The sequence below is a fragment of the Salvelinus alpinus genome, chromosome 26 (assembly GCF_045679555.1).
Source record: "Salvelinus alpinus chromosome 26, SLU_Salpinus.1, whole genome shotgun sequence".
Taxonomy (NCBI): Eukaryota; Metazoa; Chordata; class Actinopteri; order Salmoniformes; family Salmonidae; genus Salvelinus; species Salvelinus alpinus.
This window is the reverse complement of record NC_092111.1, coordinates 30,013,694-30,038,658: the sequence shown is the minus strand read 5'-3', so window position 1 is coordinate 30,038,658 and position 24,965 is coordinate 30,013,694. Positions and strand designations below refer to the sequence as shown.

Sequence of the window (24,965 nt, the reverse complement as noted above, 5' to 3'; positions counted from 1 at the left end):
TAACTAAGTGGCTCGGGGAACAAAACATCAATATTTTGGGTTCATGGCCAGGAAACTCTCCAGACCTTAATCCCATTGAGAACTTGTGGTCAATCCTCAAGAGGCGGGTGGACAAACAAAACCCCACAAATTCTGACAAACTCCAAGCATTGATTATGCAAGAGGAGGCTCTAGGATGCTGGCCTTCTAGGCAGAGTTGCAAAGAAAAAGCCATATCTCAGACTGACCAATAAAAAGAAAAGATTAAGATGGGCAAAAGAAGACAGACACAGGACAGAGGAACTCTGCCTAGAAGGCCAGCATCCCAGAGTCGCCTCTTCACTGTTGACGTTGAGACTGGGGTTTTGCGGGTACTATTTAGTGAAGCTGCTAGTTGAGGACTTGTGAGGCCTCTGTTTCTCAAACTAGACACTCTAATGTACTTGTCCTCTTGTTCAGTTGTGCACCAAGGCCTCCCACTCCTCTTTCTATTCTTTTTAGAGCCAGTTTGCGCTGTTCTGTGAAGGGAGTAGTGCACAGCGTTGTACAAGATCTTCTGTTTCTTGGCAATTTCTCGCATGGAATAGCCTTCATTTCTCAGAACAAGAATAGACTGACGAGTTTCAGAAGAAAGTTGTGTTTCTGGCCATTTTGAGCCTGTAATCGAACTCACAAATGCTGATGCTCCAGATACTCAACCAGTCTAAAGGCCAGTTTTATTGCTTCTTTAATCAAAACAACAGTTTTCAGCTGTGCTAACATAATTGTAAAAGTGTTTTCTAATGATCAATTAGCCTTTTAAAATTATAAACTTGGATTAGCTAACACAACGTGCCATTGGAACACAAGAGTGATGGTTGCTGATAATGGGCCTCTGTACATCTATGAAGATATTCCATAAAAAATCTACCGTTTCCAGCTACAATAGTCATTTACAACATTGACAATGTCTACACTGTATTTCTGATCAATTTGATGTTATTTGAATGGACCAAAAATGTGTTTTTCTTTCAAAACCAAGGACATTTCTAAGTGACCCCAAACTTTTGAACGGTAGTGTATATATATGGATTTGTGTATATTCATATGGACTGCTGCCAACGTGTAACGGCTTCAATCTTCCTTCAAGGCACACATTTCACCTTCTGGCCTCAGATGTTGTCGTTTGGAGTAGGGTGAAGTGGCCCCTAGATGCTGATCTTGGGTCAGTTTTTGCATTTCCCCCACAAATGGTCAAGGTTAGGATTGAGGGAGGGTCCTAGATCTGTACCTAAGGGAAACTTCACCCTGGAGTGTTGTAATGTACTCGCCTAGTAGGCATTATTTGCAATTTTAAACTGGGTGGTTTGAACCCTGAATTCTAAATGGCTGAAAGGCAGGGTATATCAGACCGTATACCACGGGTACGACAAAACATTTCGTTTTACTGCTCTAATTACGTTGGTAACCAGTTTATAATAGCAATAAGGCTCTTCCGGGGTTTGTGATATATGGCCTATATACCACGGCTAAGGGCTGTGTCCAAGCACTCCGCGTTGCGTCATGCTTAAGAACAGCCCTTAGCCGTGGTATATTGGCCATACACCACACCTCCTCGGGCCTTATTGCCTAAATATGTGGAGATGCTTTTGTACAGTTGTGCATCTGCTTTGGGCCAATGAGAATACTCTGATAATGTAGGTCAGAGCCTTAATTGCCAAGGTAACATCAATCATACCACTGTTTATAGATCTATTTGACATGTATCATAGAATACTGTACATTTAAGGAGATTCTCTCCACCTTTATCTAACCCATTTAAAGTCAAGGACAATGGCCCTGTGTGAATACTGAAAAATGTATCCTCCCTTCACTTATCATGATTGCACTTAACCCTAATTGCTCCTGTAAGTCGCTCTGGATAAGAGCGTATGCTAAACGATTCAAATGTAAATGTAACGATTGGATAGGTGTCACTGTATAGCTTTCCCCAATCATGTTATGTTAGGTCAGTGATTATACTTTACAGAAGGCATTTATGGAATACTTGTACAGCACCATAGTCCCCTTCCTGTTGTGTGAGTGATGTGGTAAACAAGCCTGGCACCCTATTCCCTATGTAGTGCACTATATAGGGAATAGGGTGCCATTTGAGACATATTCTTTATTACAGACAAACAGAAGGAATAAACTGTTCTCAAAACAATATACTGACTTTGTTTTCTTTTATTTCAACTCTTAATTCTGTTTAAACCCCTCAGTCTTCTCACATCTGAGGAGCAAAACAAAACGATTTCAGCGGACATGGACCACCAGGAGGTTATATTACAGTGCACCATGACAGATCCCCTCTGCCTCTGTATATGCAAACTCATTTGTGAGAGGTGTGTGTGCGATTTCAGGCATGGATGAGTGTGTGATGATTGGAAGAAGTTGTGATGTGTGTGTAAGTGAGAGGAAGAGAGAGATGGGATGAGGGGACACTTGCCAGGATGTGTGTGATAGATGTGTTAAGGTCTGCATAGTTTAAAAAAACTTTCTATAAATACACTCGCTGGTGTGATTTTCTCTCTAGCCCCTTTATATCTGGTGCTAACGATGTGTGCTGAGCGTGTCTACATTCTCATTGAACCCCCTTGATCAGATAAAGAAACCACATTTTAATGCAAGGTGTAACCAGGGCTATAAATATACCTTTTTTGAAAAGGGGCATCAAAGATTAGAACCTGGGACCTTCTGGTCCCTATCCCCAGTGTCTAGTCCATTGCGCCAGTAGGGGGAGAGCACCACACTTGTTTTTCTCACATATTTGAAGATCTTCAGCAAGACACTAAAATGTGATTAGTTACGTTGTGTAGGGTTGGAAAACAAGTCGCATTGGGATTCAAATTGACAACCTTGCTGTTCAAAACCTGTGTTTACTGCCCTCCATCCACCTCTGAAAGGGTTTATTTTATTTGACTCCATCCACTGAGCTGTCATCTAACCCATCAAATCATCCCCAACTATCTAATCACAATCAGTTATTAGAATCATTTAAACTTCAAAAAATGTGGGCACAATCAGAATGTGGAAAAGATCAGGACACAGGTATCATGTTAGCACCAGGTATAAACAGGGGTTCTGCTGTGTGGTTAGGTCTAGCCTGGCTGACGCGAGCCACGTGACTACAGTCAGAAAGACTTTGAGAGCTGGTGTTAGCCAGACTAGGCTCGGTCTTGTTTGAAAAACATTCCTTTATAAATTATTTCTACTGCAAGAAAAAAAGACTATCAGATAATTATACTGTACAGAATTGCACATACACATTATTTCCTCAAACTATATCCACTGAATAAAATTATTTATTTTCATAAAACACTTGAGAACGTTTCTCCACTGGGCAATGTGCACCATCAAGAAACGTTTATATATATTTTATACTGCACTTCACACGGGTCAGAGGTCAAAATCAGTCAGGCTCAGTGCAATGAGCCTTGTACAACTTATGTTCATTGCATTTGATGAACACCTGAGTCAAGTGAATATTCATGGTAAAGATGCGTTCATTTGTTCAAGTTGTACCCAAGTCAAGCCAGTTGTTCAAGTTGTACACAAGTCAAGCCAGAGGTTCAAGTTAGTACCTGGTAGAGACTTGTGCTGTTATTGTGAACGTATTACCGCCACACCAGTGGTCACGAGTCATTACCGCAGTCAAATTCAACGTGACTGTTTAGTCACGTAACAAGGCTTCTCCAAGCTCTGATGCTCATTAGTAGCCTACCAAACTTGCTAACCACTAGGTTAGCGCTCTATTGTCCCTCTAATCACTGACATCAATGCAAATGTATTGGAAAATGTAATCAAACTTCATGAGAGCCCATGAGCTCATGTTGCTCAACATTTCTATAGGCTATGCAATTTCTGAGAAGAAATAGTTTTGATGGCCTCTATTAAAAAGAGGATCCAATCAGCTTTCTATGGGCTTGGCCTACTATATTTACTTATTATATTAAGCACATCGCTTCTCTTTACAACAGAAGTATATCCTACCTGGCTGGCATGAAAATGAACCACGGGAAAGGCGTCCTCCATTTGCTATTTAAGTGCATGGATGACATTTAGTTTATGTAAAGATAAGATTAAATCAAGAATAGTCTGATGGGTGACAATTTTAGCCTATCACTTGTGAATGACTCCAAGCTTGTGTGCAGTAAGGCAAGAAACAGCGCATGCCCCTTCACAGAACAGCGCAAACTGGCTCTAACCAGAATAGAAAGAGGAGTGGGAGGCCCCAGTGCACAACTGAGCAAGAAGTTGCAAAGTTACAAAGAAAAAGCCATATCTGAGACTGGCCAATAAAAAGAAAATATTAAGATGGGCAAAAGAACACAGACACTGGACAGATTAACTCTGCCTAGAAGGTCAGCATCCCAGAGTCACCTCTTCACTATTGACGTTGAGACTGGTGTTTTGCGGGTACTATTTAATGAAGCTGCCAGTTGAGGACTTGTGAGGCGTCTGTTTCTCAAACTAGACATTCTAATGTACTTGTCCTCTTTTTAGAGACAGTTTGCGCTGTTCTGTGAAGGGAGTAGTGCACAGCGTTGTTCGAGATCTTCAGTTTCTTTGCAATTTCTCGCATGGAATAGCCTTCATTTCTCAGAACAAGAATAGACTGACGAGTTTCAGAAGAAAGGGCTTTGTTTCTGTCCATTTTGAGCCTGTAATCGAACTCACAAATGCTGATGCTCCAGATGCTCAACTAGTCTAAAGAAGGCCAGTTTTACTGCTTCTTTAATCAGAACACAGTTTTCAGCTGTGCTAACATAATTGCAAAAGGGTTTTCTAATGATCAATTAGCCTTTTAAAATGATACACTTGGATTAGTTAACACAACGTCCCATTGGATCACAGGAGTGATGGTTGCTGATAATGGGCCTCTATATGCCTGTGTAGATATTCCATTAAAAAATCTGCAGTTTTCAGCACAATAGTCATTTACAACATTAATGTCTACACTGCATTTCTGATCAAGTTAATGTTATTTTAATGGACAAAAAATGTGCTTTCTTTCAAAAACAAGGACATTTCTAAGTGACCCCAAACTTTTGAAAGGTAGTGTAGATGTTCCAACGGTCAGCATCAGGGGCTTGTAGGCTATGAGTGGAAGCCAGGAGATGCTAAATGTGTTTGTTAATTAACGGGCAGTTATACACGACAATCACCGGCTGACCTTCACAGCCCTAGTATAGACGCATGTTCAGGTGAAGTTAAATAAATAAAATGTGTGCAGCTCCGGACAAATATGGTCCAACAGTCCTTGACATGTTGCCATGGTAACGTGGGCTGGTGCTTGGTCTGATCTCCTAGGCACTGGAGGAGAGAGCAGGGATAGTTAGGCCGGGGTTAGATGATGATGATGAAGAGGTCTGTCTCTAGTACACACTACCACCACTTCTCAAACAGTATCCTTTCCTGGGATAGGCCTAGGCTGAGTAGGGTCTCGACCATGCTCTCTATCATGGGTGGAGGGCCACACAGGTAACACAGAGTGGTGTTAGGGTCGATGTGGCGACGCAACCCCTCCTCTGACAGCCTCCCACCTGGGGAAGATCAATTCAACATTTATTAGAAGTGCCATTTCAATTTAAAAAAAAAGACATAAACATCCATTAAAAAGTAGCTAAAAACACTTTCATACCAGTACTACCATTCTGGGACTAGCATCCATTTACATTAATTGAGAATGTATCCGTTTTGCAACCAATGGAAGCATATCCAGTTCAAATATAGATAATTTCAAAGCCAAAGTATACCAACCCACTGTAGATTCTATCAGTAAACATTTGTGGTTGTGTTAAGGTCATTCTGTGGTACTTACGGTTCATGTGCGGTTGGAGTTCCTGGTCGATGTCTGCCGTCTGTGCGGTGATGTGGAAGTCACAGGAGAATTTCTCTGGGAATTCCTTACACACATTTATGATGCTTTTCTGAGAGCAGAGCAGGGACGGGAAGAACAAGTATTGGTCTCATTTCTACACACACAGGCCACTTCTCAATTAGATGTGTTCAACTCCTGCGTCTTCTTCTCCGTTCTCCCTCACCTCCTTTTGAAAACGGTGAAAGTTAATCGAGGCAAGGCGGCGAGGAGAGGGAATGTGGACGAAAATACGCTGTATGAAATGAGACTCCTTCTCCACTCACGCGTCATCAGGAAAATTACGTTTACAGGGGTGGATCCCAAATTAAAATGTGTGAAGTGATTCAAACAAGACATTATAGATAAAACAGTAAGTAGAATATTGTTTTTAAACGTGCATGCTTTTCTCCTCCGACAAAACAAAAGCTGATTCAAAGGGGGTGTGGCAGATTTTAAAACTCTTCCGCAAAGGACTCTGGTATCCTCGATGAAAGGAGGCTATAGAGGAAGGGAGGACAATTCTGTTCGACCGACTAATGAATTGACATCTCCTCAACCACTTATCGGTTTCCGGATCACGAAGGAGAAAGGGTGTAACGGTACCCCTTGTATATTGTCTAGATATTGGTATTTTACTGCTGCTCTTAACTACTTGTTACTTTTATTTCTTATCGTTTAAAAAAAAAACTGCATTGTTGGTTAGGGGCTCGTCAGTAAGCATTTCACTGTAAGGTCTACAAAACCTGTTGTATTCAGCATTTCACTGTAAGGTCTACAAAACCTGTTGTATTCGGCGCATGTGACTAATAAAATTTGATTTGAAGTACAGGCTTTTGCCCAAATGAGAAAAGACCATACATCCTGATACAAATATATATACACTGATACAAATACTTGCAACCACACACACGTACTCTCTCTCACACACACACACCTTGAAGAGCAGCTCCTGTGTGTTCTTGGCACTGTAGCAGAGGTGGGTGGAGCCTATGTGGTAGCACCTCCCTGCGTTAGTGGGGTTCTGTCGTAGCAGGTCAGCGGCATGGAGCAGGATGGAGTATAGAGGGTTAATGCCCACGCCCCCAGCCACCAACAACAGGTCGACAGAGGGGTCAGAGGGCAGGGGGTCAAAGAAAAAGTTACCACCCACACGCATCGCTACATGGGAGTCCATGGTGCACTGTAGGAGGGAGAGGAAGAGAGAGGAGAGAGAGGGGAGGGAGAGAGTGGGGGCGGGAGCAGAGGGAGGGGGAGAGAGCAGAGGGAGGGAGGGCGAGAGCAGAGGGAGGGGGAGAGAGCAGAGAGGGAGGGAGGGCGAGAGCAGAGGGAGGGCGAGAGCAGAGGGAGGGCGAGAGCAGAGGGAGGGCGAGAGCAGAGGGAGGGCGAGAGCAGAGAGGGAGGGAGGGCGAGCAGAGAGGGAGGGAGGGCGAGCAGAGAGGGAGGGAGGGCGAGCAGAGAGGGAGGGAGGGCGAGCAGAGAGGGAGGGAGGGCGAGCGGAGGGAGGGCGAGCAGAGGGAGGGCGAGAGCAGAGGGAGGGCGAGAGCAGAGAGAGGGCGAGAGCAGAGAGAGGGGGAGAGCAGAGAGAGGGGGAGAGAGCAGAGAGAGGGGGAGAGCAGAGAGAGGGGGAGAGCAGAGAGAGGGGGAGAGCAGAGAGAGGGGGAGAGCAGAGAGAGGGGGAGAGCAGAGAGAGGGGGAGAGCAGAGGGAGGGGGAGAGAGCAGAGATGGAGAGAGCAGAGAGAGGGGGAGAGAGCAGAGGGAGGGGGAGAGAGCAGAGGGAGGGGGAGAGAGCAGAGGGAGGGGGAGAGAGCAGAGGGAGGGGGAGAGAGCAGAGGGAGGGGGAGAGAGCAGAGGGAGGGGGAGAGAGCAGAGGGAGGGGGAGAGCAGAGAGAGGGGGAGAGCAGAGAGAGGGGGAGAGAGCAGAGGGAGGGCGAGAGCAGAGAGGGAGGGAGGGCGAGAGCAGAGGGGGGGAGGGCGAGAGCAGAGGGAGGGAGGGCGAGAGCAGAGGGAGGGAGGGCGAGAGCAGAGGGAGGGAGGGCGAGAGCAGAGGGAGGGAGGGCGAGAGCAGAGGGAGGGAGGGCGAGAGCAGAGGGAGGGAGGGCGAGAGCAGAGGGAGGGAGGGCGAGAGCAGAGGGAGGGAGGGCGAGAGCAGAGGGAGGGAGGGAGAGAGCAGAGGGAGGGAGGGAGAGAGCAGAGGGAGGGAGGGCGAGAGCAGAGGGAGGGAGGGCGAGAGCAGAGGGAGGGAGGGAGAGAGCAGAGGGAGGGAGGGAGGGAGAGAGAGAGCAGAGGGAGGGAGGGAGGGAGAGAGAGAGCAGAGGGAGGGAGGGAGGGAGAGAGAGAGCAGAGGGAGGGAGGGAGGGAGAGAGAGAGCAGAGGGAGGGAGGGAGGGAGAGAGAGAGCAGAGGGAGGGAGGGAGGGAGAGAGAGAGCAGAGGGAGGGAGGGAGGGAGAGAGAGAGCAGAGGGAGGGAGGGAGGGAGAGAGAGAGCAGAGGGAGGGAGGGAGGGAGAGAGAGAGCAGAGGGAGGGAGGGAGGGAGAGCGAGAGCAGAGGGAGGGAGGGAGGGAGAGCGAGAGCAGAGGGAGGGAGGGAGGGAGAGAGAGAGCAGAGGGAGGGAGGGAGGGAGAGAGAGAGCAGAGGGAGGGAGGGAGGGAGAGAGAGAGCAGAGGGAGGGAGGGAGGGAGAGAGAGAGCAGAGGGAGGGAGGGAGGGAGAGAGAGAGCAGAGGGAGGGAGGGAGGGAGAGAGAGAGCAGAGGGAGGGAGGGAGGGAGAGAGAGAGCAGAGGGAGGGAGGGAGGGAGAGAGAGAGCAGAGGGAGGGAGGGAGGGAGAGAGAGAGCAGAGGGAGGGAGAGAGAGAGCAGAGGGAGGGAGGGAGGGAGAGAGAGAGCAGAGGGAGGGAGGGAGAGAGAGAGCAGAGGGAGGGAGGGAGAGAGAGAGCAGAGGGAGGGGGAGAGAGAGAGCAGAGGGAGGGAGGGCGAGAGAGCAGAGGGAGGGAGGGCGAGAGAGCAGAGGGAGGGAGGGCGAGAGCAGAGGGAGGGAGGGCGAGAGCAGAGGGAGGGAGGGCGAGAGAGCAGAGAGGGAGGGAGGGCGAGAGAGCAGAGAGGGAGGGGGAGAGAGCAGAGAGGGAGGGGGAGAGAGCAGAGAGGGAGGGGGAGAGAGCAGAGAGGGAGGGGGAGAGAGCAGAGAGGGAGGGGGAGAGAGCAGAGAGGGAGGGGGAGAGAGCAGAGAGGGAGGGAGGGCGAGAGCAGAGGGAGGGAGGGCGAGAGCAGAGGGAGGGAGGGCGAGAGCAGAGGGAGGGAGGGCGAGAGCAGAGGGAGGGAGGGCGAGAGCAGAGGGAGGGAGGGCGAGAGCAGAGGGAGGGAGGGCGAGAGCAGAGGGAGGGAGGGCGAGAGCAGAGGGAGGGAGGGCGAGAGCAGAGGGAGGGAGGGCGAGAGCAGAGGGAGGGAGGGCGAGAGCAGAGGGAGGGAGGGCGAGAGCAGAGGGAGGGAGGGCGAGAGCAGAGGGAGGGAGGGCGAGAGCAGAGGGAGGGAGGGCGAGAGCAGAGGGAGGGAGGGAGAGAGCAGAGGGAGGGAGGGCGAGAGCAGAGGGAGGGAGGGCGAGCGCAGAGGGAGGGAGGGCGAGAGCAGAGGGAGGGAGGGCGAGAGCGAGAGCAGAGGGAGGGCGAGAGCAGAGGGAGGGCGAGAGCGAGAGCAGAGGGAGGGCGAGAGCAGAGGGAGGGCGAGAGCGAGAGCAGAGGGAGGGCGAGAGCAGAGGGAGGGCGAGAGCAGAGGGAGGGCGAGAGCAGAGGGAGGGCGAGAGCAGAGGGAGGGCGAGAGCAGAGGGAGGGCGAGAGCAGAGGGAGGGCGAGAGCAGAGGGAGGGCGAGAGCAGAGAGAGGGCGAGAGCAGAGAGAGGGCGAGAGCAGAGAGAGGGCGAGAGCAGAGAGAGGGCGAGGGAGAGAGAGGGTGAGAGCAGAGAGAGGGTGAGAGCAGAGGGAGGGTGAGAGCAGAAAGAGGGGGAGGGAGAGAGTGATTATTTTGTACTGATAAATAGCTCAGGTATGAGATGTGTCCACATTCTAGAATGATCTGCTTTCTGCTCCCTATTGTGGAGAAAATGTCTATTTCAGAGACTTCCAGTGCAGCGTCGGTTTAGCTACGTCTGAACAGACGCTGTTACACACAATGGGAGAGAGAGAGCAGAGAGGAGGGAGAGAGACAGACAGAGCAATTAACAGATAGTGACCAGCAGAAATACTGACAAAGCTATTGATTGATTTTGAGGCACTACCGACAAGTGAACATTTTAATTTCAATGCACACACACCTTGGTGTGTATCCAGTGTGCAGGGGGATGTTGTGTGTATTTGACAGCCAGCTCGATGACACCCTCTTTCTGCAGCAGACCTGGACTGGAACACACAGAGAATCCTCCTACCTTCTCCATACCAGGGATGAAGAAGTCCACCCTACACAGACACACGCAGCAGGGAAAACACTCAAACAGAGTAATCAATAAAACACAAGTGTCCAATAGTCTAGCGCTGATCCAAATGAAATCTTAAAATGTACAGAACGTGTCGATGACATCTGTTTATACACACACACCACAGAAAGGGGAAAAATCCCACAAGTTTTAAAAGAAAAACGTCAAGAAGCACCTACCCCTCCAAGGAAATACTAACTAGTAACCATCTACTGCTCTCTCTCCACCTACCCCTCCTAGGAAATACTAACTAGTAACCATCTACTGCTCTCTCTCCACCTACCCCTCCTAGGAAATACTAACTAGTAACCATCTACTGCTCTCTCTCCACCTACCCCTCCTAGGAAATACTAACTAGTAACCATCTACTGCTCTCTCTCCACCTACCCCTCCTAGGAAATACTAACTAGTAACCATCTACTGCTCTCTCTCCACCTACCCCTCCAAGGAAATACTAACTAGTAACCATCTACTGCTCTCTCTCCACCTACCCCTCCAAGGAAATACTAACTAGTAACCATCTACTGCTCTCTCTCCACCTACCCCTCCAAGGAAATACTAACTAGTAACCATCTACTGCTCTCTCTCCACCTACCCCTCCTAGGAAATACTAACTAGTAACCATCTACTGCTCTCTCTCCACCTACCCCTCCTAGGAAATACTAACTAGTAACCATCTACTGCTCTCTCTCCACCTACCCCTCCAAGGAAATACTAACTAGTAACCATCTACTGCTCTCTCTCCACCTACCCCTCCAAGGAAATACTAACTAGTAACCATCTACTGCTCTCTCTCCACCTACCCCTCCTAGGAAATACTAACTAGTAACCATCTACTGCTCTCTCTCCACCTACCCCTCCTAGGAAATACTAACTAGTAACCATCTACTGCTCTCTCTCCACCTACCCCTCCTAGGAAATACTAACTAGTAACCATCTACTGCTCTCTCTCCACCTACCCCTCCAAGGAAATACTAACTAGTAACCATCTACTGCTCTCTCTCCACCTACCTCTCCTAGGAAATACTAACTAGTAACCATCTACTGCTCTCTCTCCACCTACCCCTCCAAGGAAATACTAACTAGTAACCATCTACTGCTCTCTCCACCTACCCCTCCTAGGAAATACTAACTAGTAACCATCTACTGCTCTCTCTCCACCTACCCCTCCAAGGAAATACTAACTAGTAACCATCTACTGCTCTCTCTCCACCTACCCCTCCTAGGAAATACTAACTAGTAACCATCTACTGCTCTCTCTCCACCTACCCCTCCTAGGAAATACTAACTAGTAACCATCTACTGCTCTCTCTCCACCTACCCCTCCAAGGAAATACTAACTAGTAACCATCTACTGCTCTCTCTCCACCTACCCCTCCTAGGAAATACTAACTAGTAACCATCTACTGCTCTCTCTCCACCTACCCCTCCTAGGAAATACTAACTAGTAACCATCTACTGCTCTCTCTCCACCTACCCCTCCAAGGAAATACTAACTAGTAACCATCTACTGCTCTCTCTCCACCTACCCCTCCAAGGAAATACTAACTAGTAACCATCTACTGCTCTCTCTCCACCTACCCCTCCAAGGAAATACTAACTAGTAACCATCTACTGCTCTCTCTCCACCTACCCCTCCAAGGAAATACTAACTAGTAACCATCTACTGCTCTCTCTCCACCTACCCCTCCAAGGAAATAGTAACTAGTAACCATCTACTGCTCTCTCTCCACCTACCCCTCCAAGGAAATACTAACTAGTAACCATCTACTGCTCTCTCTCCACCTACCCCTCCAAGGAAATACTAACTAGTAACCATCTACTGCTCTCTCTCCACCTACCCCTCCTAGGAAATACTAACTAGTAACCATCTACTGCTCTCTCTCCACCTACCCCTCCAAGGAAATACTAACTAGTAACCATCTACTGCTCTCTCTCCACCTACCCCTCCTAGGAAATACTAACTAGTAACCATCTACTGCTCTCTCTCCACCTACCCCTCCAAGGAAATACTAACTAGTAACCATCTACTGCTCTCTCTCCACCTACCCCTCCTAGGAAATACTAACTAGTAACCATCTACTGCTCTCTCTCCACCTACCCCTCCAAGGAAATACTAACTAGTAACCATCTACTGCTCTCTCTCCACCTACCCCCCCATCTCCCTCTCCCTCCGACACCTGAACGTTTCTCTCTCCTCCTACCCAGCTGTCAGAATAGGAACAACATCCATATGGTCTGGAGGTGGTGTAACAAATGCATTTACATCTTTTTACATTCATTACAGAACGCCGTCGTCCAACTCACGGACCCCTACTGTTTCTACACAACACAAACGCCCACCTGCAGTATGGACCTCAGAGTTGAAGGAGATGTTTGGGGGATTAGGCTGGGTTCTGTATAAGAACTGACATCTGGTGATGTAAAGAGAGCTTTAAAAATAAATGTGATTAATTGATAATTACAGTTAGAGAACTGAATGTACTTTTCCATAACATAAATTAAACATGTTTATGTATGTGTGCTTTGCTTATAGCTACAATACTAATGCTTGTTAGTGGGTCTAAAATAACCTCGCAGGTTTCAAATACTTCCAACCGCTTCCTGCTGTCGCCATATCTATTAGTCTTTTAAAATGATCAACTTATGAATGTACCTTCATTTTAACCGGGGGGATGATTGAGAAAACGTTGTATTTACCACAATGACCTGGGAAAGAGTGGCAGGGGAGAGTAAATGTACACACTAAATGTATCTGTACAGTATAAACATAACAGAGCTTCTGTGCAACACTTCCCTCTTGTGCCTGGTAAAGGTATTACAGTCCTTATAAAATAATTGTTCAAGAGCTGGACAGAAGAGCTCACCGTGCGTGATGACTGACAGCAGCCTATGTCAAATAATAAACTTCATAACCTCTATGCCCGTGGTCTTTATGCAAAAAACTGTACCTCTGTTGTGGTTTATTGGTGAAATGTGACAATCCCCTCCCCTAATACTGTATCTACCAATGATGTGTACAAACCCTAGATTGCTGATGCTATGTATGGGCGATTGAGAGGCAATGAAGCCACCGGTCAACCATATTGGCACTCCCCAGTAGAAGCAGTCCACCATAGGAATGAATGGAAATCTACAGTATTTCAATTAAATGTTTCAAGGACAAAATTGCATGCATTTATGTATTTTTGGTTGTTGTAGTGGGGACAGTAACATTAGTAATCTCTACAAATTATACTGTACGGAAAATGTTTTTACACTGAACAAAAATATAAAAACGCAACATGTAAAGTGTTGGTTCCATGTTTCATGAGCTGAAATAAAAGATCCCAGAAATGTTCCACATGCACAAAAAGCTTCTCTCAAATGTTGTTTACATCCCTGTTAGTGAGCATTCCTCCTTTGCAGGTGTGACATATCAAGAAGCTGATTAAACAGCATGATCATTACACTGGTGCACTTTGTGCTGGGGACAATAAAAGGCAGCTCTAAAATGTGCAGTTGACTGCAGGAATGTCCACCAGATCTGTTGACAGAGAATTGAATGTTAATTTCTCTACCATAAGCCACCTCCAACGTAATTTTTGATTATTTGGCAGTACGTCCATCCGGCCTCACAACCGCAGCCCACATGTACACCACACCAGCCCAGGACCTCCACATCCAGCTTCTTCACCTGTAAGATCGTCTGAGACCAGCCACCCGGACAGCTGAAGAACCTGGGTTTGCACAACTGAAGAAATTCTGCAAAACTGTCAGAAAGTGTCTAAGGGAAGCTCATCTGTTTGCTCGTCGTCCTCACCAGGGTCTTGTACTGACTGCAGTTGTCATTATTGTGGGATAGAGGGATCCATGGTGGCGGTGGGGTTATGGTATGTGCTGGTATAAGCTACAGACAACGAAAACAATTGCATTTTATCAATGGCAATTTGAATGCACAAATACCGTGACGAGATCCTGAGGCCCATTGTCACGCAATTCACAGCCGTCATCACCTCATGTTTCAGCATGATACTGCACGGCCCCATGTTGCAAGGATCTGTACACAATTCCTGGAAGCTGAAAATGTTGCAGTTCTTCCACTGTCCACCAGACATGTCACCCATTGAGCATGTTTGGAATACTCTGGATCGATGTGTAAGACAGCATGTTCCAGTTCCCGCCAACTTTGCACAGTCATTGAAGAGGCCAAAATCAACAGCCTGATCAACTCTATGTGTCGCACTGCATGAGGATAATGGTGGTCATACCAGATACTGACTGGTTTTCTGATCCATGCTCCTACCTTTTTTTAAAGGTCTCTGTAACCAACAGATGCATATCTGGATTACCAGTCATGTGAAATCCATAGATTAGAGCCTAATGAATTTATTTCAATTCACGGATTTCTTTTTACTGTTCTGTTGGCATGTCTTCACTGACATTTTCAACATGTCCCTGATTGAGTCTGTAATACCAACATGTTTCAAGCAGACTACCATAGTCCCTGTGCCCAAGAACACCAAGGTAACCTGCCTAAATGACTACAGACCTGTAGCACTCACGTCCGCAGCCATGAAGTGCTATGAAAGGCTGGTAATGGCTCACATCAACACCATTATCCCAGAAACCCTAGACCCACTCCAATTTGCATACCGCCCAAACAGATCCACAGATGATGCAATCTCTATTGCACTCCACATTGCCCTTTCCCACCTGGACCAAAGGAACACCTATGTGATAATGCCAGAATAACAACCTATCCCTCAACGTAACCAAGACTAAGGAGATGATTGTGGACTACAGGAAAAGGAGGACCGAGCACGCCCCCATTCTCATCGACGGGGCTGTAGCGGAGCAGGTTGAGAGCTTCAAGTTCCTTGGTGTCCATATCACCAACAAACTAGAAATGTCCAAACACACCAAGACAGTCGTGAAGAGGGCACGACAAAGCTTATTACCCCTAAGGAAACTAAAAAGATTTGGCATGGGTCCTGAGATTCTCAAAAGGTTCTACAGCTGCAACATCGAGAGCATCCTGACTGGTTGCATCACTGCCTGGAACGGCAATTGCTCGGCCTCCGACCGCAAGGCACTACAGAGGGTAGTGCGTACAGCCCAGTACATCACTGGGGCTAAGCTGCCTGCCATCCAGGACCTCTATACCAGGCAGTGTCAGAGGAAGGGCCTAAAAATTGTCAAAAACCCCAGCCATAAACTGTTCTCTCTACTACCGCATGGCAAGCGGTACCGGAGTGCCAAGTCTAGGACAAAAAGGCTTCTCAACAGTTTTTACCACCAAGCCATAAGACTTCTGAACAGGTAATCAAATGGCTACCCGGACGATTGTGTGCCCATTGTGTGCCCCCCCCCCAACCCCTCTTTTTACGCTGCTGCTAATCTGTTAATCATATATGCATAGTCATTTTATCTATACATTCATGTACATACTACCTCAAATTGGCCCGACCAACCAGTGCTCCCACACATTGGCTAACCGGGCTATCTGCACTGTGTCCCACTCACCACCCGCCAACCCCTCTTTTACGCTACTGCTACATCTGTTCATCATATATGCATAGTCACTTTAACCATATCTACATGTACATACTACCTCAATCAGCCTGACTAACCGGTGTCTGTATGTAGCCTCGCTACTGTATATAGCATCGCTGTTATTTTTTTACTGTTGTTTTATTTCTTTACTTTCCTATTGTTCACCTAACACCTTTTTTGCACTATTGGTTAGAGCCTGTAAGTAAGCTTTTCACTGTAAGGTTTACACCTGTTGTATTCGGCGCACGTGACAAATAAACTTTGATTTGATTTACTGTTCCTTTTACTGATTATACAGCAACTCAGTAAAATCTTTGAAATTGTTGCATATTGCACTTATATTTTTGTTCAGTGTATATCTTTTTTCATTTTTATGATCAGGTAACATAATGTAAAAGTATGCATTAAAGGTGTCTGTAATATACATGTGGCAAAAAACTAATGTAGACATGAATAAATATATTTCTGTAGTTTCCAAAACATTTTTTACAACGGTGGGGGAGTGCCAAGATGGAGGCAAGGTGGCTTCAACAAAGCGCCCCCCCATCAGTCACCTAGTGTTTATAATACATACATATCAATTTGATGTTATTTCATTCAAATGGACAAAAAAATGAAATTCTTTCAATAACAAGGACATTTCTAAGTGACACCGTTCAAAAGTTTCAGGTCCCTTAGAAATCTCCTTGTTTTGGAAATAAAAGCTATTGTTTTTGTCCATTAAAATAACATCAAATTGATCAGAAATACAGTGTAGAAATTGTTAATGTTGTAAATGACTATTGTAGCTGGAAACGGCTGATTTTTAATGGAATATCTACATAGGCCCATTATCAGCAACCATCACTGCTGTGTTCCAAAGGCACGCTGTGTTAGCTAATCCAAGTGTATCATTTTAAAAGGCTAATTGATCATTAGAAAACACTTTTACAATTATGTTAACACAGCTGAAAACTGTTGTCCTGATTAAAGAAGCAATAAAACTGGCCTTCTTTAGACTAGTTGAGTATCTGGAGCATCAGCATTTGTGGGTTCGATTACAAGCTCAAAATGGCCAGAAACAAAGCCCTTTCTTCTGAAACTCGTCAGTCTATTCTTGATCTGAGAAATGAAGGCTATTCCATGCGAGAAATTGCCAAGAAACTGAAGATTTCGTACAACGCTGTGTACTACTCCCTTTACAGAACAGCGCAAACTGGCTCTAACCAGAATAGAAAGAGGCGTGGGAGGCCCCGGTGCACAACTGAACAAGAGGACAAGTACATTAGAATGTCTAGTTTGAGAAACAGACACCTCACAAGTCCTCAACTAGCAGCTTAAATAAATAGTACCCGCAAAACACCAGTCTCAACGTCAACAGTGAAGAGGCGACTCCGGGATGCTGGCCTTCTAAGCAGAGTTGCAAAGAAAAAGCCAGACTGGTCAAGAAAAATAAAAGATTAAGATGGGCAAAATAGCACAGACTAGACAGAGGAAGATTGGAAAAAAAGTGTTATGGACAGACGAATCTAAGTTTGAGGTGTTCGGATCACAAAGAACATTCGTGAGATGCAGAAAAAATGAAAAGATGCTGGAGGAGTGCTTGACGCCATCGGTCAAGTATGGTGGAGGCAATGTGATGGTCTGGGGGTGCTTTGGTGGTGGTAAAGTGGGAGATTTGTACAGGGTAAAAGGGATCTCGAAGAAGGAAAGCTATCACTCCATTTTGCCACACCATGCCATATCATACCCTGTGGACAGTGCTTAAATCGGAGCCAATTTCCTCCTACAACAGTACAATGAACCAAAGCACAGCTCCAAACTATGCAATAACTATTTAGGGAAAAAGCAGTCTATAATGGAGTGGCCAGCACAGTCACCGGATCTCAACCCTATTGAGCTGTTGTGGGAACAGCTTGACCGTACGTTACGTAAGAAGTGCACATCAAGCCAATCCAACTTGTGGGAGGTGCTTCAGGAAGCATGGGGTGAAATCTCTTTAGATTACCTCAACAAATTGACAACTAGAATGCCAAAGGTCTGCAAGGCTGTAATTGCTGCAAATGGAGGATTCATTGACAAAAGCACAATTATTATTATTTCAATTAAAAATCATTATTTATAACCTTGTCAACGTCTTCACTATATTTCCTATTCATTTTGCAACTCATTTCATGTATGTTTTGATAGAAAACAAGGACAATTCTAAGTGACCCCAAACTTTTGAACGGTAGTGTAGATTATTGGTATCTACTAGGTGTAAAGGTTGACCAAAACCATGGTTTGGTACATATTGAGGCTTTGGGGTCACGGTTCAGTTACAGTACAGTGGAAAAATGAAATTCTAACAGTTACTGTAGGTAATGTTTGTTTATTTGGCAAAATACTCTAAATTAAATACCACCCTATTTGTGGCCAAGTCCAGTTTCTGTGACATTCCTAATGTTCCTGGAATTGTCTTGTGACAGGGACTGTTATGTTGGCCCAAAAGTAGAGGTCAAAATGGACCTGGGGCTTTCGCACCAAGACAAATATACATAAATAAATGTTTTAATATAGAGACGTGTTCCAAACGGACCCGAAGACAACCAGTTCCATATAGACGTGGTCGATTTTGAGTGAAGAAAGCAACAGACAAGTCCACTTGTAAGCTATTTTATTAACCAGAGCTGATACAGCGCTAGGGAGAGCAGGCGGAGGAGGGGCCTTGTGTACTGTAAGCCAGGTAGTAACCAAACAAGCCGATTTGCGCTAGTAGACTAACTTCTAGCTTGTCATAGCTAGGTTATTTACAGTTGAAGTCGGAAGTTTACATACACTTAGGTTGGAGTCATTAAAACTAGTTTTTCAACCACTCCTCACATTTCTTGTTAAGAAACTATAGTTTTGGCAAGTCGGTTAGGACATCTACTTTTGCATGACACAATACATTTTTCCAACAATTGTTTACAGACAGATTATTTCACTGTATCACAATTCCAGCGGGTCAGAAGTTTACATACACTACTGTGCCTTTAAACAGCTTGGAAAATTCCAGAAAATGATGTCATGGCTTTAGAAGCTTCTGATAGGCTAATTGACATAATTTGAGTCAATTGGAGGTGTACCTGTAGATGTATTTTAAAGCCTACCTTCAAACTCAGTGCCTCTTTGCTTGACATCATGGGAAAATCAAAAGAAATCAGCAAAGACCTCTGAAAAAAAATTGTAGACCTCCACAAGTCTGATTCATCCTTGGGAGCAATTTCCAAACGCCTGAAGGTACCACGTTCATCTGTCAAAACAATATTACTCAATTATAAACACCATGGGACCACGCAGCCGTCATACCGCTCAGGAAGGAGATGCGTTGTCTCCTAGAGATGAATGTACTTAGGTGCGAAAAGTGCGAATCAATCCCAGAACAACATCAAAGGACATTGTGAAGATGCTGGAGGAAACAGGTACAAAAGTATCTATATCCACAGTAAAACGAGTCCAATATCAACATAACCTGAAAGGCCGCTCAGCAAGGAAGAAGCCACTGCTCCAAAACCACCATAAAAAAGCCAGACTACCGTTTGCAACTGCACATAGGGACAAATATGGTACTTTTTTGAGAAATGTCCTCAGTCTGATGAAACAAAAATAGAACTGTTTGGCTATAATGACCATCATTATGTTTGGAGGAAAAAGGGGGAGGCTTGCAAGCTGAAGAACACCATCCCAACCGTGAAACACAGGGGTGGCAGCATCATGTTGTGGGGCTGCTTTGCTGCAGAAGGGACTGGTGCACTTCACAAAATAGATGGCATCATGAGGAAGGGAAATTCTGTGGATATATTGAAGCAACATCTCAAGACATCAGTCAGGAAGTTAAAGCTTGGTCGCAAATGGGTCTTCCAAATGGACAATGACCCCAATCATACTTCCACAGTTGTGGCAATGGCTTAAAGTCAAAGTCAAGGTATTGGAGTGGCCATCACAAAGCCCTGACCTCAAACCTATAGAAAATGTGTGGGCAGAACTGAAAAAAGCATGTGCGAGCAAAGAGGCCTACAAACCTGACTCAGTTACACCAGCTCTGTCAGGAGGAATGGGCCAAAATTCACCCAACTTATTTTGGGAAGCTTGTGGAAGGTTACCCAAAACGTTTGACCCAAGTTAAACAATTTAAAGGCAATCATACCAAATACTAATTGAGTGTATGTAAACTTCTGACCCACTGGGAATTCCGACTTCAACTGTATCATCCAATATGATTACGTAGTACCCCTCTTGACTGTATCAAACGGAGAGAAGCTAGTTGGGTCTGCATTTGCTTTTTTCCTGTCCTACAGTTACAAATAACAACACCTCTATTCAAATTATTAAATAGCATCCTACCCGTTGGCTCTCGTTTGTTGTAACATATACTTCTCTTTTAACTCGAGCATTTTAATTACATTGATTAGATAATCTCCCAACTTGCTTTGCCACACACAGAGGCTCTTATGACTGTAGTGGCACTTTGATGACTTGTGATTGGCCACTCTGCATAGGCTATTCTCATTGAGCAGTGGAGAACATACTATAAACGTTTTATCCACAACTCTGTCCATCGCCGTTGTAATCAACTGTGAAGCCAAAATGTTCCCAAAACTGGAGATTTAAACGATGGAGGATCCTCCCATTCTGGTTTATTGATCTCACCTCTTGCCATCTACAGAGTTCCCGGCTGCGCCTCACAAAAGGATAGTTTGAAATCCGCCAGTTAAGATTATAATTTTTATTACAACGTGCGCATAGGCTGTAGTTGTTTTAATTAACGGAATAGCCTACAATCTTTTTTCAGCTCTGATTTATTCACGAGGAAATGGCATACAACGCAGTGTAGGCATAGCCAAGCCTTAATGTTTATATTTATTCATTCATTCGGGTTCACAGTGCGGTTGAACCGAGGTCCCCATACCGAACGGTTCAGTATGAATACCTTTCCAACCCTAGTATCTACCCATACCTACAACATACCACTTCGCGCTTGTGCAGATCAGAAAGGATTGGATAGGTGTAAGCAGCCTCTCCCCAAAGCCATTGGTGTTATGCTGTATTCAGAATCCTTACAATGAGCTACGAATGTAGCCAAACAAACGACACAGTACTGTACTACTCACCACTGGCCAGCTCTGAAAGTGAAGTCTGGATGGACAGCTAGCCGGAGGCGTTTCACTGTCTCAGACTCGTCCATGATGCCACATACCTGCGCCGGATATACACCCTTGACACAGACAGACACACAAACTTTACAAATTAAATAACCTGTCAATCATGAATATGAACAATTGTAACCTGTGGCAATAGTTAAGACTCTGTACACTACTAACCTATAGCATAAAGACAAGGAAAACTGTCTCAGCAATTGACCGTCTCGTGATGAAACAGAATGTAGCCCAAAAATGTTTTCAGCTTTGAATGGCATAAGCCACAGTTCTGCTGCTATAGTACGAACACAGCTGGGTGGTCACTCACATCTTGTCTGTAGTTGCTGGCTGTCCTCTCTAGATGGTCCATTTGTCTTCTGGATGACATTTTCCTGAAAAGACAACAAAAATGCCTACTTTATTTAAACATGTCCATCTATCAGAAAATAATGCAGCCAAGCTGATCACCTCAAAGGTTACATAAGGCTATAACCTCAATGGCACCTATAAAGACACTGCAGTCTGACCTGTGTGCAGATGTCAAAACACAAACGGCAAATTGACTTTTACCTATTGTCAGCTGGGTCCAACAAACTTTAAGTAAATCATAATCTAAAAACAGGCGAGTAGTTCTGGGTGTATGGAGGCTCTGGTGTTGGAAAAGAAGTGGCAAAAGTGTAGTAGCTGCACAATCAGTCACAGACGGGCCTCTCCTAACCCTCAACAATGACAGTGGTGAACCGCCACCTGACCGCAACAATACTCGACATATTCGAGATGGAACTCAACTCACCTTGTGATCGAACAAGTGCACAATACACGGAACCCGCGTAGCAGCACACCGGACGCTCCCGGCAATGTGAAGCTTCGAGCAGCCGTGGACAGTAGACAAGGGACGCTCATTGCGATAGGATGTCACTTCACCTTAACTTTATAGAGGAAACATATTGCAAGAGAGGAAGAGAGAAATGTGGTGTTGGTTGGTGCTGGCCAGTTATAGGTGGTCTAAACCAGATTGACAGTCACGTAATCTAGTTAATTGATATACAAATCGATTACAACACCCCGGTCTCTTTCTTGTTACCCGGCATCCCAACATGTATGTCTGATGTAACTAGCATGATAACCAACTGTGATACCACTGCGTTTTTAAAACAGCATAGCATGGCTAGCTCAGTCAGTCCAGTTACACAACCCTATGCCCTTTCACATGACAGCAAACAGCTATCGTAACATTGCTTAGTCCTGACTGCATTCCCTACAGAATATAGCTAGCTAGTCTCTCTGAAAACAAAGTCTTACCAATGTGATGATAATGTTTCATATGATCTTCCTCATTGTACAAGTTAGTTAGATAACCTTCCTGTGGAAGATTTGTTGACCCCGGAAGTGATTGACGGACTGCTCTTTCGTGGGTTCATATTTGCGCAGAGACTGCGCAGGCCACGTTCAACATTGTTCTTAGCCAGAATAGATTCTGACCATACGATTCCTTACAGCTGCACTGTGGTCGGACAGGCTTCCTGTTTAGATTAAGACATCAACGAGTCTGCGCAAAATATCGTTTGGAAATTGTTCCTCAATCCAGGGATGAGAAATTGTGTTGTCCCCTTATCCCAACTGGTCTTTCCACATAATTCAAAGGAAAAGGAAGGTGTGGATTCAAGTCTACAAGATGAATAACACATCTGGGAAAAAGCAATGTAACAGAACCAAGAGAACTAAACAGTTCTACATTAATTGGGTTACTTTCAACTCCACCCAAATAAATAAAGAACCAACATACCTTGAAAGGATGGAAATGGGTGACTGACCATTCCAAACGTTCCTTGCTGGAGAAGCAAAAGCACATCAAATAACATCAAACATATTCCACCCCACCGACCAGGTGTAGCAGGATATGGAGGAGTCCTGTGGTGATACTAACAAGATTATCTAATGTAAGAGGAGTTAGTAATAGTTCCCAACATGTGACATTTAGTAACTAGACAAGAGCAATTAGATTGTTGGTTTATGCTTACTGTGGTTTCTTCAACTTTCTAATCTATAAAGTGGTGGTTAAGATTTTTCTCAGACTGAGAGAAAAGTATGTTTGGTGAAGGATGAGACGGTTGCCAGAAGGGATGAAGATAACAATCAAGGTAGGACAAACTGTTCATACATAGTCTAGTCGCAACATTGCAGTTTAAATGGTTGATGAATTACTGAAGATTTTAATTTGATCTCAACTGGGATTATTTATTTATTATGTTCTCTTTCTCTACCTTCCTTCCACCTCTCTGTCCCACCTTCCACCTCTATCCCTCTACCTCAGTCTCTTCTCTGAAGTTCTTACCTTGTCCACACTGCACCATCTCCTTCACTGACTGTTACTTCCTGGAGAACCACATCAAGACCAAACACCAGAAGCAGTACCTGGCCATGTTGAAAAGCCACGTCTCAAAGAGTAAAACAGTATACGCCCTCACAAACAGATGTTCCCACTGTAGCTGTATATTCCACACCCCATGACAGCTAGACATCCACACATGCCAGGCCCACCCCTCTGCCCTTCCTCAGAAACCTGCCCGTCCCCCCGGCGTTCCGGGGAAACTCCACCTATGCCTGCAGATTTTCGTACCTGGGCACCCTGCTGAAGCACTGCAAGAATTTGCACAAAATGGCAGTTTTTCACACCAATGGACACATTGGTTGCTCCGACCGTGGGAAAAGCTTTGAGAATTGCTGGGGACTGGGGCCTTACCGGTGTCATGAACCAGAGGGCTCTAAACCCAAGGACACTAAGCCTGTGGTCTGTCTGGGAGTCTGGGGAAGTCATCAGTACTCCTATGAGCCTGGACATTCACATATTCATCCACACCGGAGAGAAGCCTTATAAATGCAAGGAGTGCGGCAAGCACTTCTCAGAGAACAGCAGTTACCGTTATCACTTGTTAATACACTCGGGACTCAAGCCGTTCAAATACCGGTACTACGGGAAGGCTTTCAAACAGAAGTCGCTCCTCTGGACTCACCTGTCTGTTCACACTGGTGAGAGGAAGTTCTCCTGCTTCCAATGAGACAAGCAGTATGCAAGAAGGGCACATCTGACACTTCACCTGCGAACACACTCAGGGGAGAGACCTTTCTGTGTGTGGTAAAAACTTCGATGACAAAGTTTATCTTAAACTGAGATCCACAGCAACGAGAAGAACTACCACTGTGGGATTTGTGGGCGGGAGTTCTTGAGGCTTGGGTTGTTGAAGTTACACATGCGCTCACAAACTGGGGAGAGGCCCTACCACTGCACAGTGTGTGGCAAGCAGTTTTTTAGACTCTCATACTTTAAAAAAACATTATCTGACTTACACAGGTGAGAAACCATACACCTGTAGTGTGTGGTAAAAGCTTCACTCAGTCTGGGGATCTGTCTAAACACAAGCTCCTCTGCACTGGGGAAAAGCCTTTTGAATTCCTTGAATGCTCCAACCGGTTTAACCACTATGGTTCTCTGACCAGTCACATGAGGAGCCAGACTCATCTTGATATGAAGCCATACTCCTGGGAAGAATGTGGGGAGCGCTTTTATGAACAAAGTCAAAGTCTACATAAAGACCCACACAGGGGAGAGACCGTATCCCTGCCCCTCTGCCTTTTCAGCTTCACTCGGAAAGCACCTCTCCAAACACCTGCCTAGATGTCCTAAATTATCATGAAAAATATATAACACCTTTATTATGAAACTCATTGTATTCATAGGAATCACTTGGAGATGAATCCTCCACAGTGAAATGATTACGTTATACAGTATAGTCATAGAATACATTGGCACATCATTAGTAGTTTATAGTTGCATTTTGTGATTAACAGACACCCTTTTTGTACTTATTTAATTGAATATGTACAGAAGATGATTGTATGCTGACTCTCCTGGTAATAAAGGTGGCAATGCCTCTTCTGTCAGTCAGCGAATTGATCAGTCTGCCATCTGAATT

The 24,965-nt window shown here is 45.5% G+C and overlaps 1 protein-coding gene and 1 pseudogene across 3 annotated transcripts; one reads left to right on the top strand and one right to left on the bottom strand.

Annotated features, from left to right (window-relative positions):
* Positions 1 to 2,166: 2,166 nt before the first annotated feature.
* Positions 2,167 to 22,422, bottom strand: oxnad1 (oxidoreductase NAD-binding domain containing 1). 3 transcript variants are annotated; one of them, XM_071368650.1, is made up of 8 exons: positions 22,294 to 22,422; positions 21,785 to 21,920; positions 21,320 to 21,404; positions 20,965 to 21,068; positions 10,160 to 10,301; positions 6,795 to 7,040; positions 5,822 to 5,930; positions 2,167 to 5,543 (listed from the first exon to the last, which is right to left on the bottom strand). In XM_071368650.1, the coding sequence occupies exons 2-8, from the start codon at positions 21,892 to 21,894 to the stop codon at positions 5,386 to 5,388; spliced, it is 954 nt and encodes a 317-aa protein (XP_071224751.1). In that variant the 5' UTR covers positions 21,895 to 21,920; positions 22,294 to 22,422; the 3' UTR covers positions 2,167 to 5,385. The 3 variants fall into 3 exon arrangements, with proteins under 3 accessions (XP_071224751.1, XP_071224752.1, XP_071224753.1); XM_071368651.1 differs by having other exon boundaries at positions 21,320 to 21,383; XM_071368652.1 differs by lacking the exons at positions 21,785 to 21,920; positions 22,294 to 22,422 and adding an exon at positions 21,562 to 21,733 and having other exon boundaries at positions 21,320 to 21,383.
* On the top strand, positions 22,307 to 24,930 carry LOC139554342 (zinc finger protein 70-like; annotated as a pseudogene).
* Positions 24,931 to 24,965: the final 35 nt, after the last annotated feature.